Raw genomic sequence first — 17184 nt, 5'->3', positions numbered from 1 at the left:
GATTTATATAAAAAAATTGATTCAAAAATATACATATATTCAAAAATTACTTTTTACTAAAATACATTCCAATATTCTTTATAAAATATGTTTTTAATATATATATGAAAAATACAATACAAAACTAAATTTCAAACACCAACTTAAATTATGCTTTTTATATTTCACATTAAGTTTTTAATGTATAGAACCCGGAATGAAAAATATAGTATTTTAGCTAAATAGTTGTTGTTAATGTTTTTACATGTTGAAAATATAATTTTGTAACTAAAATATTTTGATTTGATCATTTTCCGGATAATAATGATCTTTTAGAATATTATTATTGGCAGACGTGACTTGTGGGATGTTGAATAGTCCACGGTGTAACTGACACGTTGTCAGAGATGTAATATATAACGCGATAAAAAAGGGGTGATTAGGAGAAAAATGAAAAAGCCAAACAACAAGAGGTGAGAGAGCGACATCACAAGAGAGAGAGAGAAAGACGTGGGGACCACCAGAGTGGACGTGTGCACAGCATATTCACACTATTTGAATTTTGTTTTCGAATCCGCCACTTAATCTCCAATCCTCCTTATCACTCCATTAGGCGATACCTTACTGCACTTATATTATAAGCAAATCAGGATATCACCGAAGTCTACTCCGCTTATATCTGATAAGTCGGTAAGACCTGCTCTCTCGAAGAAGAACGCGTCCAAGAAAGCGAGGTCAAGTTTCTCTCTCTCTCTCTCTTCTATCTCCTTTATTTATTCTCTCCATTCTTCTCTACACGCAGCTCTTCAAAACCCTAGAAATTCTCGAAGCTCGCGTCGTGATTTCGTCTGGCTTGTATAAGAATCGTAAGAGCTCCTCTCACCGAGCTCGGATTCGTGCGTAATCGTGTGTATTTTTCATCGTTTAATTTTGTGATTTTGACGTTTAGATTTGAGATTCGAAGCTTCGGAGAGATGTCATCGTTGAGCCGAGAGCTGGTGTTTCTCATACTGCAGTTTCTCGAGGAAGAGAAATTCAAGGAGTCTGTGCACAGGTTCGAAGAGGAAGTTCAATTGAAAATTTCAAAAAAAAAAAAGTTGTTTCGTCTCTGTTACTCTATTTTGAAATGATTGTTTACTGAGTATTGATTTTTATTAGCGTAATAAATTTATGTAGTTATTTAAATAAAATTGATGGTTCTGTAATTTGAATCAGAGTAGAGCGGAATTTAATTTAATTTAATTTTCTTAAGATTTTGTTGTTTAATTAGCCTAATTGTTTGAAATTGTTGCTTGATAGGCTAGAGAAAGAGTCAGGGTTCTTCTTCAACACAAAGTACTTCGACGAGAAAGTTCTTGCTGGAGAGTGGGATGAAGTGGAGAAGTACTTGTCTGGCTTTACCAAGGTTGATGATAACAGATACTCCATGAAGATTTTCTTCGAGATTAGGAAGCAGAAGTATCTCGAGGCTCTTGATCGGCAAGATAAGGCCAAAGCAGTTGAGATATTGGTGCAGGACTTGAGAGTCTTCTCTACTTTCAACGAGGATCTCTACAAAGAGATTACTCAGCTTTTAACTCTACAGAACTTCAGGTATGGTTTTGTGGATTCTACTTAATCTGCTCATTTCTCTTGTGATGGAAGATGAATTTTGGAAACTATGAAAATGTGATTGATTAGTGTCAGTTCAAGATTTTTTTTTAATGGGAATGTGATACTCGAGTTATATTCTTTGATTATTTTGCCTTTGTGGATTGAATTTGACATCAATGCAATTCGACAATTTGATTCTCTATCAAATTCCAGGGAAAATGATCAGCTTTCCAAATACGGAGACACTAAAACAGCTCGGACCGTGATGCTAGCAGAAGTAAAGAAACTAATCGAAGCAAATCCTCTTTTTCGTGACAAATTGACGTTCCCTACATTACGATCTTCCAGACTGCGGACTCTCATTAATCAAAGGTGTGTTTCTATTTCTTTTTCTCATGATGACCATAGAATATGTTGCTGGATTCATTGTGAACATGTTCTCTTGCAGTCTTAATTGGCAGCACCAGCTGTGCAAAAATCCTAGGCCAAACCCAGATATTAAAACTCTATTCACAGACCACACGTGCGCAGTTCCCAATGGTCCTCTGGCACCTTCATCAGTCAATCAGCCTGTTACAACTTTGACGAAGCCAACAGCTTTTCCGTCACTTGGAGCTCATGGTGTAAGAAACCTCAACGTTTGACTGCTCTATTCATGTTTCTGAATCGTGCAAATATTTAATATTTTAGTAAATCTGTTATTTTGTATTAAATGTAGCCCTTTCCTCCTGGTTCTGCTGTTGCTGCTGCTGCTAATGCTGGCGCTTTAGCTAGTTGGATGGCTGCTGCCTCTGGTGCTTCTGCTGTCCAAGCTGCCGTTGTTACACCTGCGCCTATGCCTCTACATCAGAATCAAGGTTAGTTTGTGATACAATTTTTGGTTATGTACTTGTCAGTAAGCACTTGTTTATATCCTTCTAAGACTAATTACTTTTCTTACAAAAAGTGGCAATCTTGAAGCGACCAAGAACACCACCAGCAACTCCAGGTATAGTAGATTATCAGAATCCGGATCATGAACTAATGAAGCGTCTCCGCCCTGCCCCATCTGTGGAGGAGGTAATATAATTAATTTTCTTTCTAGAAGCTATTTGTACGATTCTTGCATTTTTTCTCAAAAACTCCATGCATTTTTCGCTTCCAGGTGACATATCCTGCTCCTAGGCAACAAGCTCCATGGTCGCCGGAAGACTTGCCATTAAAGGTGGCTCTAGCGTTGCATCAAGGGGCAACTGTGACAAGCATGGAGTTTCACCCTATGCAAAATACGTTACTTCTCGGTACGGTGGTTTGAAACTTAGAATACAAATTCTAAACTCAGTTTGAAGTTATATCTCTGTTATTTGTTCGTGTTCTGAATGACCGTTTGATTTCCATCAGTCGGATCTGCGACGGGAGAAATCACATTGTGGGAACTCGCTGTTCGAGAGAAGCTGGTTTCAAGGCCGTTCAAAGTATGGGATATGACTAAATTCACAAATCAGTTTCAGGTTTGTCTGACAGCTAATAATTTTATAGTTTATGTGTTTGATCTAAAGGTCTTGATTTTTAAAATGTATCTTTGAAATGAGAACTGATAGTTGTCCTAGAATCTTATACTTACCATTTTTTGTGTCTCGCTCAGGCTTTGATAGCTAAGGAAACACCAATTTCAGTCACCCGTGTTGCATGGAGTCCAGATGGAAATTTCATTGGTAAGCTTCTCTTCATGCATTCTTTGATTTTAGTTAGTCTCTGGTATCAAAATGAGTGAACAAAAAAGGCCAATGTAATCTCTTCTTATGCAGGGGTTGCCTATTCGAAACATCTTGTTCACTTGTATGCTTTCTCTGGACCTAACGATCTTCGCCAGCATGCTGAGGTGAGCATACGTTAGATCATATTCCGCATGATAAGGAATGCAATGTGATAATATCTCATGAAATTATCTCTCTTTTTTTCTCACAGATCGATGCCCATGTGGGTGCTGTGAACGACTTGGCTTTCGCTATTCCGAACAGACAGCTATGCGTAGTTACTTGCGGAGACGATAAGCTAATCAAGGTGAGTAAATAAATCGCAGGATTTCACTGATAGACATATCTAACTTGATATATGTGGAACAGGTATGGGATGTTCAAGGTCGAAAGCATTTTACCTTTGAAGGTCATGAGACTCCTGTTTATTCCATTTGTCCTCATCACAAAGAGAACATTCAGGTGTGGCATTCTATCATCATATATTGTTTCTCCATCTGCTTAAAGAACACTAAAAGTAGATGACAATATTTCTTTTAGTAGATCCTGCCTACTGACTTCTGTTCTTATTTGGATTTCAGTTCATATTTTCAACGGCCATAGATGGGAAGATAAAGGCCTGGCTTTATGACAATATGGGTTCCAGAGTTGACTATGATGCTCCCGGTAAATGGTGTACTACGATGCTTTACAGCGCTGATGGGTCTAGGTACGATCTGAAATTCATAATAGTTTATTTCCAATCCTTTAAACTCGCTTATCAAATCGTTCTTTATTCTTCATACCTAGTACCTAAAATGTTAAAGCTTGTCATTAAGATTTATTTATTCCTAAAGGCACTGACTTGTCTCTTTGATTTTCTTTTCTGTTTTCTCCCCAAATACTCATTTCTCTCTCCCAAATGTTGAGCATCTTTTGCTGATTTAGTAACAACTCAAATCCATATGTTTTCAAGATACATTTTTTATTGCTCTGCTTTAGTTCTTTATGATATCGTGTTTCTTCTTCAGATTGTTCTCTTGTGGAACGAGTAAAGATGGAGATTTTTTCCTAGTTGAGTGGAATGAAAGTGAAGGGTCAATTAAAAGGACCTATCTTGGGTTTCATAAAAAATTGGCTGGTGTGGTTCAGTTTGATACCTCAAAGAACCACTTTCTGGCTGTTGGTGAAGATGGGCAAATCAAGTTCTGGGATATGGACAACATCAATGTTCTGACTAGCACTGATGCTGAGGGTGGACTTCCGGTTAGTCCCACAGATTCTTTTTTTTTTTCCTCCCATGGCTTGTTGCTTAGGTGTTCGATCTTTCCATTTGTATACTAACTTGTCTCAACGTCAGGCTCTTCCTCGTGTGAGATTTAACCGGGAAGGTAATCTTCTAGCCGTTTCTACGGCAGATAACGGATTTAAGATCCTAGCAAACACAGCTGGTTTCCGATCTCTGAGAGCCATGGAAGCTTCTGCTTATGAAACGATGAGGAATCCAGTCGATTCTTCCTTAACCAAAGCTGTAATGTTTCTCAGTCTTGTAGTATATTTTTTCTTTATTAACATCCGCTGTTGTAGCAAGATGTCTCGGTTTACACATTTTGGTATTCTGTTAGGTTCCTGGTGCTCCTGTTGCGTCTGTCAGCTGTAAAATAGAACGAGGCTCTCCTGTTAGACCCTCACCTATCCTGGTAATTTTTTTCTAGCCGTTTTTATAAATCATTATTTCTGTTCTGGATTGTCGCTAGAAAATGAAATTAAATCTCATTTGTGAAAATCCTGGGTATAGCATTTTGGTGTCGGTTTTCTTATTATGTTTAGAAGAATTACTGATCTACTTTTGTTGTGGCAAATCCTCAAGAATGGAATTGATCCCCCGAAGCCAAGAATAGACGACTCGACGGACAAACCAAGACCTTGGCAATTAGCTGAAATATTGGAACATGCCCAGTGTCGCCAGGCTACTTTACCCGATACCGCTGGTTCTTCCGTAAAGGTGGTCTGCCTAATTAACTTTCCTAAAAAAATGTTTTATAATTTGAAACAAAAAAAAAAACTACTAAGGTTTATGTTTCTCCTGTTGCGTGGCAAAGCAGGTCGTCCGGCTTCTGTATACTAATTCCGGCGCTGGAATCTTGGCTCTAGGTTTGAACGGTATTCAGAGGCTCTGGAAGTGGGTTCGCAGTGAGCAGAACCCTAGTGGAAAGGTAAGCATATAAGAGGTTTAGATAGAAGCTTTGTACGGCTTTATCTAAGTACCATTAACTATGCAGGCAACTACTGCTGTTGTTCCTCAGCAATGGCAACCAAACAGTGGTCTTCTCATGGCCAACGATGTCTCTGGTGTAAACCTTGAAGAGTCTAACCCATGCATCGCTCTCTCTAAGAACGACTCATACGTCATGTCCGCTGCTGGAGGAAAAGTCTCGTTGTTCAACATGATGACTTTTAAGGTATATATGAACTTGAAAATAGACCACTAAAACCACAAGCTCTAGCTGAAAATTTTATCATGTTCATACTATAAAACCCCTTTGGTGGTTGTTCTAATATTTCCAAAAAAAAATTATCTGTCGGCCTCATAGGTGATGACAACATTCATGCAACCTCCACCGGCTTCAACATTTTTGGCGTTCCATCCTCAGGACAACAACATCATTGCCATTGGAATGGAGGACTCCACTATTCACATCTACAATGTCCGAGTGGATGAGGTAAGTAGTCGATAATACCAACCATTGCCAATTAAAGTAGCTTTACAGTTGATAGATGTTACCCCAAAACTATATGAACGAACTCACTTCACTTGCATCTGTCTTTCACCAGGTCAAATCAAAGCTAAAGGGTCACCAGAAACGCATCACTGGCTTAGCATTTTCGACAACACTCAATATCTTGGTTTCGTCTGGTGCTGATGCTCAGGTGCGTTATGCTGCGTCTTGTTGTTGCAGAAAAAAAACCTTGCTCAATTTTCTACCAAGAGGATGCTAACTCTTGTTGTTGTCTTCTCTTAGATATGCTTTTGGAGCATTGACACATGGGAGAAGAGAAAATCCGTAGCAATACAAATGCCAGCAGGAAAAGCCGCCAGTGGAGACACGCGTGTACAGTTTCATGTGGATCAGATCCGTATCCTTGCAGTCCACGAGACACAACTAGCGATATTTGATGCTTCCAAGATGGAATGTATCCGACAGGTACGTATGAGTTCATCTCTCTATATGTCCGTAGATATATAAACACCAAAATTAGAAATGCAAGATCATACACAGACCTGAGTTCTTAACTATTTTCTGAATTTTGTAGTGACTTATGTTTTTCTTGTTTCCATGTATCAGTGGATTCCTCAAGACTCGTTGTCTGCTCCTATATCTTCAGCAGTGTATGCCTGCAACAGCCAGTTGATCTACGCCACTTTCCGTGATGGTAACATTGGAGTGTTTGACGGAGACAGTCTTAGGTTAAGATGTCGTATCTCTCCATCTGCCTACTTTCCTCAAGGGTACGTGCTTAAACCAACATTTCATTAGATTCTTCATTCTAATTCTATGTTAACTCTCTCTTCTTTCACAGGAACCAAGGCTTGTCTCCTCTAGTTGTGGCGGCTCACCCTCAAGAGCCAAACCAGTTTGCTGTTGGTCTGAATGATGGGTCTGTTAAGGTGATAGAACCGAGCGAGGCTGAAGGCAAATGGGGGATGGTTCCACCCTCTGAAGCCATCAACACGTCGCCATCCACCACAAACAACCAAACTCAAGAACAGTTACAAAGATGAACGAACTATAATGGCTTTACTCATAATTATCCATGTAATTAGTTTCAAATATTGACTCTTCAGGTTTGTTGATTAGTTAGTGTTTGTTACTGATTATTATTTAGGTTTCAGCAGTGGTATTAGGTCTTCGAATGTAGTCTTAGTTTGAAGATTGTTAAGACAATGACATTGGTAAGAAATAAAGTTTGTATAAGACCATATGACTATTTAGTGAAGGTCTCTGGGGGAGAAATTGATATAACACTCGTAGACAAGGTTATTTTTTCTCTCTTTATAAATCATCATCAAGAATCATGGAGCTGAAACAGCCAGTTGGTCTACACCACTTTCTGCGATGGTAACATTGGAGTGTTCGACGCATACACTCATAGATTAAGATGTCATATCTCTCCATCCGCCTACTTGCCTCAAGGGTAAGTAAGTGTTTATCCAACATTTCATTAGATTCTTAATTCTAAGTTAATCTAAGATTCCGATCAACGGACCCTATACATCTCAAGCGCCGTCTTCAATCTATGCACTGAGATGAGTATCTTGAGTCGAACTCCAGCGCTTTCCAGAAAAAAACTATCCTTTTTCTGAAGTGGGTTTAGCTTTACCAGCAGCTATGGTCTCATCAGTTTCAGTAGTATCTTCTGCAGAATCATCTCGCCTTCCTCTGTTTTCACCTGCAAGTGTTTTCTTGCGTCCCAAGACACTTGTATGTATTCGATGTTGTTGTTGAATAGCTTTCGAACCCAGTATAGAAAACCCACTTCCCATATATTTGATCTCCAGCCTCCAAATATACATTTGTTTGGACTTTCTAGTGAACTACTTCTTCCCATAGTGTGTTCAATCTCTATGCTCTTTCGGAATTTATTTTCTTTAAACACATTCCCTAACTATACAATCCATGTATGCTTTTAAGTTTTAACACGAGCGGTTACCACACACCTAATTGGGCCTGTAGTGTCCAGCCCGTATATATAACACCTAACAATTTTGCTGTTTAAAGCTTGTGATGATGTCCCACATCGCTTACGTTTGCAGGGAAGGACTCGCGAAGCATAGTATAAAAAGAGAAGGGGAGAGATCAAGCAAATCACTTACCTGGACAGGGTCAACTCATGATCAAAATTATGAGTTAGACCTGGGCATTTTACCCGGACCCGAAGACCCTACCCGAAACCGACCCGAAAAAACCCGGTCCGGGTAGGAACCGACCCGATCAAATTACCCTATCGGGTCTTGTTGTAGAGGACCCGCGGGTCTTGGACCCGACCCGACCCGAACCCGAAACCGGCGGGTACCCGTTAATAATATAAATTAAATAAAATGCATCAATGGGGAGTCGAAGACGGGTTATTTGTCTACATAGCAAAGGGGTCAGCCACTAGGAGACAACGAACTATTGTTTCTATCTCGCATAGTTTAGTATATATACACATTTTAATATAATAAAAACGCAAATTTAAATAAAATGTCAAATATTTTTGGATATATTAATATTTTTAGATTTTTTTTGTATTTTAGGTATTTTTTAGGTTGAACCCGAACCGAACCCGATCCAGAACCGAACCGATAAATTCTAGTTACCCGAATGGTCCAACTATATAAGACCCGACCCGGACCCGGACCCGGTACGACCCGAACCGATCCGGAACCGAAAATTTGAAATTACCCTATCGGTCCTAAACTCCTAGACCCGAAAGATCCGGACCCGAAAGGACCCGCCCGAACCCGACCCGACGACCGAATGCCCAGCCTATTATGAGTGGCCTAGGCTAGTGATCTCTCTCCATTGCACAAAGGAGAGGATACAAAGAGAGGGCGTTAGCCTAAGGTCTCCCCAAGTGAGAGAGCCTGCGTCATTATTTGTGGCAGAGGGAGCCTGCGTTCGCGCGGCTCCTACCATCCATTCTTAGTTTTAAAGTATATTAGTTTTGCATTGCAATTCTCTACTTTCTTTCTTAACAAGTTATTCAAAGATTGTATGTTAAATTGTTTTCTTTTCGGAAAAAAGGTAGTTCGATAACAATTGTATACACACTCAGGATGAAAGTTTATAGTAATAGCTTTGGGGTAGGTCAAGCTACTTCTAATATCCCACATCGGAAAGATGTTCCAAGTAGGTTGGTTTTGTTTGACTATAAAACTAAGAGGCTTACGCAAGTTAAAAAGCATCTTTGCGCTTGGGGCAATGACGCAGCTAATGAGGTACTAACCGAGGCGCGTCTATTGCTGGTTGAAAACTATTTCCAAACCCCCTCATTGATCTTGGGCTTTGACCTATGACTCTGAGAATTTCTGGAAGGGCTCCCTTCGTAGGTAAAGTCCTGCAATCTTTTAGTTCAATTTTTTCATGTATTTTGGAAAGCCTTATTGTTTTCTCTGGTCTCTTCATTACGCATCTCTTTAACACTCTGTTGCATGATAATCAATCGCTGAATGATCTAACAAATGTACCGAAATTACAAGAATATTCTTCTTTATAAATTATTGCCATCGAGAATGGTGGAACTGAAAGTCCATAAACTCGCTCTGTTTCAACTTTTCTCTGCTTTATACTCTGCTGAAAGACACTGCATAACAACATTCCTGTAAAATCATGTCAAGACAAGAATCATCAGAGCAAATCTGCAGTTTGTATTCTCTCTCACAAACAAATAAAGTTCAGACTTCAAGAACTTTGGGTAGTTTTGGTAACGTAGGGATCAGCAAAAATTTCATTAAAGATCACAAAAACAAATTAATATGTGGCGTTTTGTTGATCGAATATAACATTTGATCCACTATACGAAACAAAATACTGTATGGGAGGGATAAGTCAGAGTGGTGCGTATCCAGAAATGTAAAAGAAAAGGGCTTCAAACACTTAAGTTAGAGGGGCCTTGCTCGTGTGTATAGCAGCCGCGTTCATACCATAGCCCTGCTGATCTTTGAAGTGTAAACATTATTGCAGGCATACCATAGCTAATCTAATTTCTTTTTTAGTGTTTCTTGAATCCTTCTCTTAGGTACATTTGGATTAATGTTGGGTTACTTATATAGTCCATGCAGATTGTTTGCATGCTAATCTTGTAATGCATACTTTCCGTTTATAGTTGAACCTAAATGTTCTTACGGCTTCATGACTATGTAAGTAAAAAATACAAATCAGATTCAATCGTTTCAATTTTGCAAGGAACGTTTGGATGGTTGATAGTTAAAAGCTAGCATTCTAGGTTCAATTTGGCATGTATGCTCTTAACCAAGAGTAGTTTACCAAATACTTAACTTGGGCCTTTAGCGTCCGGCCCATGTGTGTAAAACCCAACAATTTGCCGTCTCTAAAGCTCGTGAATAAGAGATGTGTGAAAGTCCCACATCGGTTTCACTTAAAGGGAAGGACTTGCTAAGAAGAGTATAAAAGGAGAAGGGGAGAGCACAAGCAAATCACTTACCTGGACGGGGTCAACACGTAATCAAGAAGGCGAGTGGCCTAGGCTAGTGACCTCCATTGCACTAAGGAGGGGTGCTTAGCTTTAAGGTCTCCCCAAGTGGGAGAGCCTGCGTCATTATTTGTGGCAAAGGGAGCCTGCGTCCGCGCGGCTCCTACCATCCTTATCGGTCTTTAAATATTTGCTTAACATAAGCTATGGATGTGCGCTATGAATTATAATATTAAGAGATTATATACAAACCCCATAGTAAGAATCAAGAACAGAACTCAGTGTAGATATAATGATCAAAATACATATATTTCTGTTGTTGTTTTCTTACAATCTACAGACAAACCAAGAGTTCATTAAAGAAAAGGATGTATTCAATAAGATAAATAATACTCATTATTCATGTATCTCTTTTGACTCTTCAATACAAAGCTTCTCTAACATTATTCTTGGTTATCCCACCATATCACTTGTTGAAAACAAACAACAACTCCATTAAATTTGTTCCAACAGTTGAATGATCTAATAATACTTGTAGACAAAGTTATTTTTTTCTCTCCTTTATAAATCATCATCAAGAATCATTGAGCAGAAAACCCCTTGAACGAACTCGCTCTGTTTCAACTTTTCTCTGTGATCCTCTGCTGAAAGCGACTTCTTCTCAACACTCCTGTAAATATCCAGTCAAGACAAAGAACAATCAGAGAGTGAATGTAGGAAAAAGCCAATCTGAGGATGATGAAAACCAATACCATACCGTTCAGGCAAACTCTGGTTTGATGTCTTTTTGGCAGAACTCGTCTCTGAAATGAAAAGTCCATCCGCCATTGGAGAAATGAAGGAAGACAGCAAAGGGTCAGCAGCTATACTGGAGGAATTTTTTGGACTCTCTTCCTCTGAAGCTAATAAGCAACAAGACTCGATCATATACAGTAAGATTCTCCAACTGTGGGATTTTTTTTTACTGAGAGATGAAGATAGTTTTATACATACTACACCCATTGGCAAGAAGGTCACGTAGTTTCTCGGCTACAGACAAAACAGTGTCTCAGCCATATATCTGTTGCTCAAACACCAGAGGAGAGGAGGATTCATGAGTTCATAATCCAAATAATATTTACTGAAAAAAAAACAACTATTCTGTGGAAATCAATCCATAAATCTTTGTACAAAGGCATGTAAATTTTCGAGTTACAAAAACAAAATGAAAAATCTCAAAAAAAAAAAAAAATCGATATGTTGTTAAAATCTTTAAGAAGAACAAATACAAGAAAATGTAAAGAGAATACTAATAATAGGCAAACTTAAAGCAGTGCAGGAGATCAAGTGTCTCAGTTAGACACTTCCGTCGAACAGCTTCACCGCGTCAGTGTGCCAGTATGTTTCACTTGTAAAATATACTCTGTTTGCCACTATATCAAAACCAATGGGTAAAACACATCATCAGAGACATTCCAACAAATTACAATAATCTAACTAAAGTGTAGTTCATGCAAACCAAAGAGGTTGCCGAGAAGTTCATTCCTAGATAATATATATACCTGATAGCCCGTAATTGCTGAGAGTCTCGTCTCCTTGAGCTGTTGTCTGACTCACTGTTGCCGAGATCAATCATAGAATATAACAGAAGGAATGTGTTGGACTTTGTAATAATCTTCTCCTCCTTTCGACAGTCTTTTCTTCTGTTCATTTGCCATTTCAAAAAGGATCAGACTCTTCAAAGAAGTGATGAATCGCAGTCCATCAGGAAGCTCCTTTAACTTTGGACAATAGCCAATTTTGAGATTATGAAGAAGGGGCATGGAGCCTTCTTCTACTATCCACTCTTCCCACTCCTCCAATCCAATAAATTCTAGCTTATGCAATTGAGGAAACCCATCCCTCGAGCAAACCATTCTTTTCCCACTGAAAGATCGAAAATGTAAACTAATCTCTTTCAAATGAAGCAATTTCTCTAGAATCGTCATTGGATCCTTCTCCAAATAACAATCACTTAGAAATATAGTTAAGAGTTGAGAAGGAAAATGTTGCGCATCAGGTAACCTTGGCATATATATCTTCTCCAACCACAGCTGTTTGAGATTAACAAAATCCCAAACAAATCCTTCTTCATCATCATCATTCGTGCGAGTATACAACTTGTAATGATATATAGTAAGACTCTCCAAGCATCTCATTTCACGTAGAGATGAAGATAGAGTCTTAATGGTATAGCCCTTGTCTGTAATATTGAAAGAGAGGGATCTGAGCCGTGTCTTACCCTCTAGATCCGTCACTCTCCCATGTTTTGTGTTGAAATTCTTCAACGTCTCCAGCTTGACCAGATTTCCCAATTCCAAATTTGTCTCATCATGTAATCCCTTGGGAAAAGACAAGAATATCAATTCTCGCATCTCATTAAAGATATTGGGAATGTAAACTCCACCTAATGATATATCTAGGTTTAAATAGAGCAACTTCTTCAGATTCCGCATAGAAAAAGGAAGTTGAATTACACGTGCATCTCTCAAACTCAAATATCTCAAGTGGATGAGCTTCCCGATGCTTGTGGGTACCTTCCCCCATTGAAAGCACATATAAGAGAGATCTAACACTCTCATCAGCTTATGACTTGTAAACAATAAACTTGTTGCTGTCACTCCTTTGCTCTCGAGAAACAAGAGAGTTCTAAGGCTTCGATTCTTCACCTCTTTATCCACATCAAATGTATAAGCAGGCTGACGTCCAACAACAAGTCTGCGAGAATAAAAAGTAGATTTCGAATTTGCAGTTGATGTGTCAATGGTTTGTACGAAATTCTCTTCTTCAGCTTTGCGTAAACAAACTTCTCTCATCATGTCATGCAACTGACATGTTTCGATATCGTAGTCACCTTTCTTAAATTTACTATAACAGAAAACTTTACCAGATGTGTCTTTAATTAGAAACTAGGTGATTTTTCCGTGCTCATACACGGGTATAAATATTTACAAAACAAATATATTATTAGAATTAGTTAATATGTAAATTTTTATTTATTATGTAATTTGTATGTATGATTATTTATAAATAATAATATGTCACTTTAATTAGGCATGTGATTTTGGATATATAATATTTAATCAGGTTGATAATTATTTAGGTATATTATATTGAATATAATTTTCTAAAATCAACAATAACCTTTTTTATTTTTATCAGAATAAAATTTTGATTAATTTAATTAGTTGCATCTAGTTGATTGTTTTTTAGATTTCGAAATATAGTTTAATAAGTTTATGTAAATTCATATAAGAAAACAGCTTAATATACAAGACAATATTTTTATTAGTTTTAAAATATATATAATATGTCTCATATTTCTGCTTATGTAATAAATTGTATTTTCTTGTGTTGTATACGATTCTTTAACTCTATTTGTACTTCAGTATATCAATAAAACTTGTTCAAACAATACATATGTATATAAAATTATTTAAGATTATTTTTAAAGTAAATATATAATTTTGATATCAACATTTGTTTTTGGGAACTTTTTATTTTAAATTATAATATGTATAGTATATATTTTTGTTTATAAAATTTATCATTGTTCATTCAATTAATATTTAAATGGTACATATATGTTAGTTAGAAATAATATAGAAACGAAACAAAAATTAAAAACAATTAAAAAATTTTGATAGTAAGAGTTAGATATAATATTTTAATTTATTAAGTTTATCTATGTAATTAATCATCATAAAAATTAAAATAAGGGATACACGTAGAAAATGACTTCTATAATTATACACTTTGAATTATTGTTCCAAACTAATTTATATTAAATATATGTTAGTTTCTTAAAGATAGTTTTATCTATGTGGTTTAAAAAATATATAAAGAAAGTCTAAATCAAATTTAAACTAAACTAATATTGTTAACCCACTTGCCTCTACAGTTGTGTTTATGTCTTTGATAAGTGTGGAAGAGGTCAACTAGTGACTTGAGCTACACGAAAAAACTTGAACTAGTCACAGAACCCTAGTCTCTACAAGTCCTGACTAGTTCATATGTACTAACCAAGATATCTCTCACCCTATTCCTTGGACAAGATGTATATGCAGGTTTCTTTCAGCTCCGATAATACTGCTTTTGTCTCAGCATTCGTTGAAACTAGACATTTTGCTTCAGACTCTAGTTTGGGAAGCAGCGTTCATCGGCAAGTTCTGAAACCAGTGACTCTTTAGCTTTCTTCAGTTCCTCTTTTCGATTTGCTTATCTCAAGCTCAGTAGGATCGGTGTACCCAAAAGTTGCAATAATTCTTCTAAACAAAAATAAAAAAAAGATATTCAAACATTTACTCAATATACTAAGTAAGTTATATAGAATAAATATAGGGAAGATTACTAAAATAACGTGAAATTATGTTATTATCACTAGAATAACATAGATTTTTTTTAATTTACTAGAATGTTTTTTATGCCTAAACTACCCTTATTTTCTTTGTTAAAAAAAAAAATTTACAGTTTTTTTTTTACTGCATGTCATCAAATTTTTCTTTTTTTTTAACGAAACAGTAAAATAAATCTGCTGTGAAAAAACTGCAATACTTGATGGCAGATTTAATAAACCGTCGCAGATTTATTTTTTACCGAAGACTTAGTATCGCAAACTTAATATCATCACATACTTTCAGAAAAAGTATACCTCACATGATGGCAGATTTGATTGCACTCGCAGATTTATTTTACGTTGGTAGACTTTTAGTGGCAGATTTGTATCCTATAACAGCAGATTTTCTAATATGTCGAAAATTTTGTACTAGCATACAGATTTATCTCGTAGACTTTTTAAAATTTGGCAGATTTTTGTTTTCATGTTATGGCATACTTATACTTTCTACATTTACAAACAACAAACTTTCAGAATAATACATTGTATACTTGTTCATTTCTTCATATGAAACAATTTTCACTGAATTTACCAGGCTAGAAAATCCCACACGCCCCCAAGGGTATCTATCAAATGCTTCTATGTCTAGGACTCTCTTTGCTTGATCCAAAGGAATTCTACTGCCTGGAGAGATGCCAAGTACTCCAACAGACAAGACACATAGTAAACCAAACATTCTTCTCTCCTCAAACGTCCAATTCCTAACTTTAGTGAACAACAACCGCAACTCAGAAAGCATATGACCATGTGAAGGAGAAACACCAAGCTTTTCCCAAAATGGTTTATGATCAATCTCCACCTCTTCATTTATGTTGAAAGGCTCGCAATTTAAACTTGTAATATCACCAAACTCATATAGCGAAAACCTTATTGCCTGACCTTCTATAGCACTCCATATCTCATGGATATTATTAACCACCAATTGGTTTGTAAGTAAATGGTGAACCGCCTTGGCTGACCAGGTATAATTCAGCTCTTTCAGCTTCAGAATAACTCCAACAAATGATGTTTTAATAGATTCCCACGCATCTAAACCAATTTCTTCTTTCACCATCTGCAAATTAGCCAAGTGACAGTTATGATTCATGCTTCGATGCTGTAATGGAGATTTCCCCTCTTCATAAAGTCTTGCTGGATATCTTTTTCCACTGTTTGATGTAGTCATCCATCTGAAAAGAAATGTTAGATGTAGTAAGTATTACAAACCAAGACTGAAGAAAAACGACCAAGACCTAGACCCAGACGATACCCAACTGATATCAACAAATGTACAAACGAAAAACACTTCTATCTACTCTGTGTCGTGTGAAAATCGAATTCATTTGATACTGAATATTAAAAATCGTTTAACAGAGACTAACCTTTGGTGGAAAAATAGGTGGATTAAACTGATTGATGTGGAGAGGAGATTGTAAGGGATGAAAGCCTTAAGATTCACGCAGCTGAAAATTTTAGAAAGGGGGTTTAGGGTTCGTCGATTGGGTTTCGGGTTCACTTCTCCTATGTGAATCGAAGGTTTTAGTGGTTGATTAGGGTGTGGAGATGACGAAATCGATGAGAAATCATGATGAAAACTAAAGAGAGTCAAGAGTTTGAGGATTTCACAATTTTGGGATTTAGGGTTCTTGGAACTACAGAAGAGAAAGATATCGTGGTTGGTTTTTTTTAAAGAGATTTCACCATTTTTTGGTCAAGTAATAGGAATGGGAATTTTATCTTAATTGATATTTTTTTACCGACGGGGCATTTGAGTCCAGATGAAGCCTTTTTTTTTTTTTTTGGTGTGTTACTCTAGTAATTTCTAGTAAATTGTATGTCATTCCAACTAATTTTCCATAAATATATTATTTTACTAATATGCAGATACAATAAATAGTTAAGTTAATATGATTTAGACTTATGTCTTAATGTGTTGTTCAGCATTACAATATGCTAGTTTTCTTACAGGTGTTCGTTCAGTGTACTTATATGCACAACGAGCAAATCACTTACCTGGACGGGTCGACTCGTGATCAAGAAGACAAGTGGCCTAGGCTAGTGACCTCCATTGCACTAAGGAGGGGCGCTTAGCTTAAGGTCTCCCCAAGTGGGAAGAGCCTGCGTCGTTATTTGTGGCAGAGGGAGCTTGTGTTCGCTCAGCTCCTACCATTCAATTTTAAACATTTATAGCCCTGCTGTATCTTTGAAGTGTAAACATAAAGTACACTTATCCTCTCAAGAACATAACTCAATGCAGTTTTATTTTTTAAATACATAACTCAATGCAGATATATGATCAAATACATA

At 37.0% G+C, this 17184-nt stretch overlaps 2 protein-coding genes and 3 non-coding genes across 5 annotated transcripts; 4 read left to right on the top strand and 1 right to left on the bottom strand.

The window, feature by feature from the left end:
- Positions 1-687: 687 nt before the first annotated feature.
- Positions 688-7269, top strand: LOC130496723 (topless-related protein 3). Its single transcript, XM_056989062.1, has 25 exons — positions 688-845; positions 929-1033; positions 1279-1572; positions 1786-1944; positions 2021-2195; positions 2291-2429; positions 2519-2631; positions 2717-2852; positions 2953-3062; positions 3197-3266; positions 3360-3433; positions 3520-3615; positions 3678-3770; positions 3890-4017; positions 4319-4553; positions 4648-4818; positions 4913-4987; positions 5158-5292; positions 5393-5503; positions 5570-5749; positions 5882-6010; positions 6123-6218; positions 6311-6493; positions 6635-6798; positions 6870-7269. Exons 2-25 carry the CDS (start codon positions 954-956, stop codon positions 7069-7071), a joined length of 3348 nt encoding a protein of 1115 aa, XP_056845042.1. The 5' UTR covers positions 688-845; positions 929-953; the 3' UTR covers positions 7072-7269.
- Positions 7270-9235: 1966 nt separating this feature from the next.
- On the top strand, positions 9236-9389 carry LOC130497374 (U4 spliceosomal RNA). The gene has a single exon (XR_008936365.1). It is a non-coding gene; the product is annotated as a U4 spliceosomal RNA (small nuclear RNA).
- A 1099-nt stretch (positions 9390-10488) lies between these two features.
- On the top strand, positions 10489-10650 carry LOC130497214 (U1 spliceosomal RNA). Its single transcript, XR_008936224.1, has one exon. It is a non-coding gene; the product is annotated as a U1 spliceosomal RNA (small nuclear RNA).
- A 207-nt stretch (positions 10651-10857) lies between these two features.
- LOC130495586 (probable disease resistance protein RF45) lies at positions 10858-15985 on the bottom strand. Its single transcript, XM_056986998.1, has 4 exons — positions 15431-15985; positions 12026-13360; positions 11242-11896; positions 10858-11154 (listed from the first exon to the last, which is right to left on the bottom strand). The coding sequence occupies exons 1-2, from the start codon at positions 15983-15985 to the stop codon at positions 12092-12094; spliced, it is 1824 nt and encodes a 607-aa protein (XP_056842978.1). The 3' UTR covers positions 10858-11154; positions 11242-11896; positions 12026-12091.
- Positions 15986-16882: 897 nt separating this feature from the next.
- LOC130497236 (U1 spliceosomal RNA) lies at positions 16883-17043 on the top strand. The gene has a single exon (XR_008936245.1). It is a non-coding gene; the product is annotated as a U1 spliceosomal RNA (small nuclear RNA).
- Positions 17044-17184: the final 141 nt, after the last annotated feature.

This window comes from Raphanus sativus, chromosome 6 (genome assembly GCF_000801105.2).
Source record: "Raphanus sativus cultivar WK10039 chromosome 6, ASM80110v3, whole genome shotgun sequence".
Lineage (NCBI taxonomy): Eukaryota > Viridiplantae > Streptophyta > Magnoliopsida > Brassicales > Brassicaceae > Raphanus > Raphanus sativus.
Note: the sequence above shows the minus strand (reverse complement) of the source record. Positions and strands in the feature narration are given on the sequence as shown.

Bases quoted from the DNA above. Each gene is read 5' to 3' on its own strand.
- LOC130496723 (XM_056989062.1), top strand. From the start codon at position 954: ATGTCATCGTTGAGCCGAGAGCTGGTGTTTCTCATACTGCAGTTTCTC. The intron at 1,573-1,785 runs GTATGGTTTTGT...ATCAAATTCCAG, and splicing joins TTAACTCTACAGAACTTCAG to GGAAAATGATCAGCTTTCCA. The intron at 1,945-2,020 runs GTGTGTTTCTAT...GTTCTCTTGCAG, and splicing joins CGGACTCTCATTAATCAAAG to TCTTAATTGGCAGCACCAGC.
- LOC130495586 (XM_056986998.1), bottom strand. From the start codon at position 15,985: ATGAATCATAACTGTCACTTGGCTAATTTGCAGATGGTGAAAGAAGAA. The intron at 13,361-15,430 runs GTAAATTCAGTG...AGTAAATTTAAG, and splicing joins GTGTGGGATTTTCTAGCCTG to AAAGGTGACTACGATATCGA.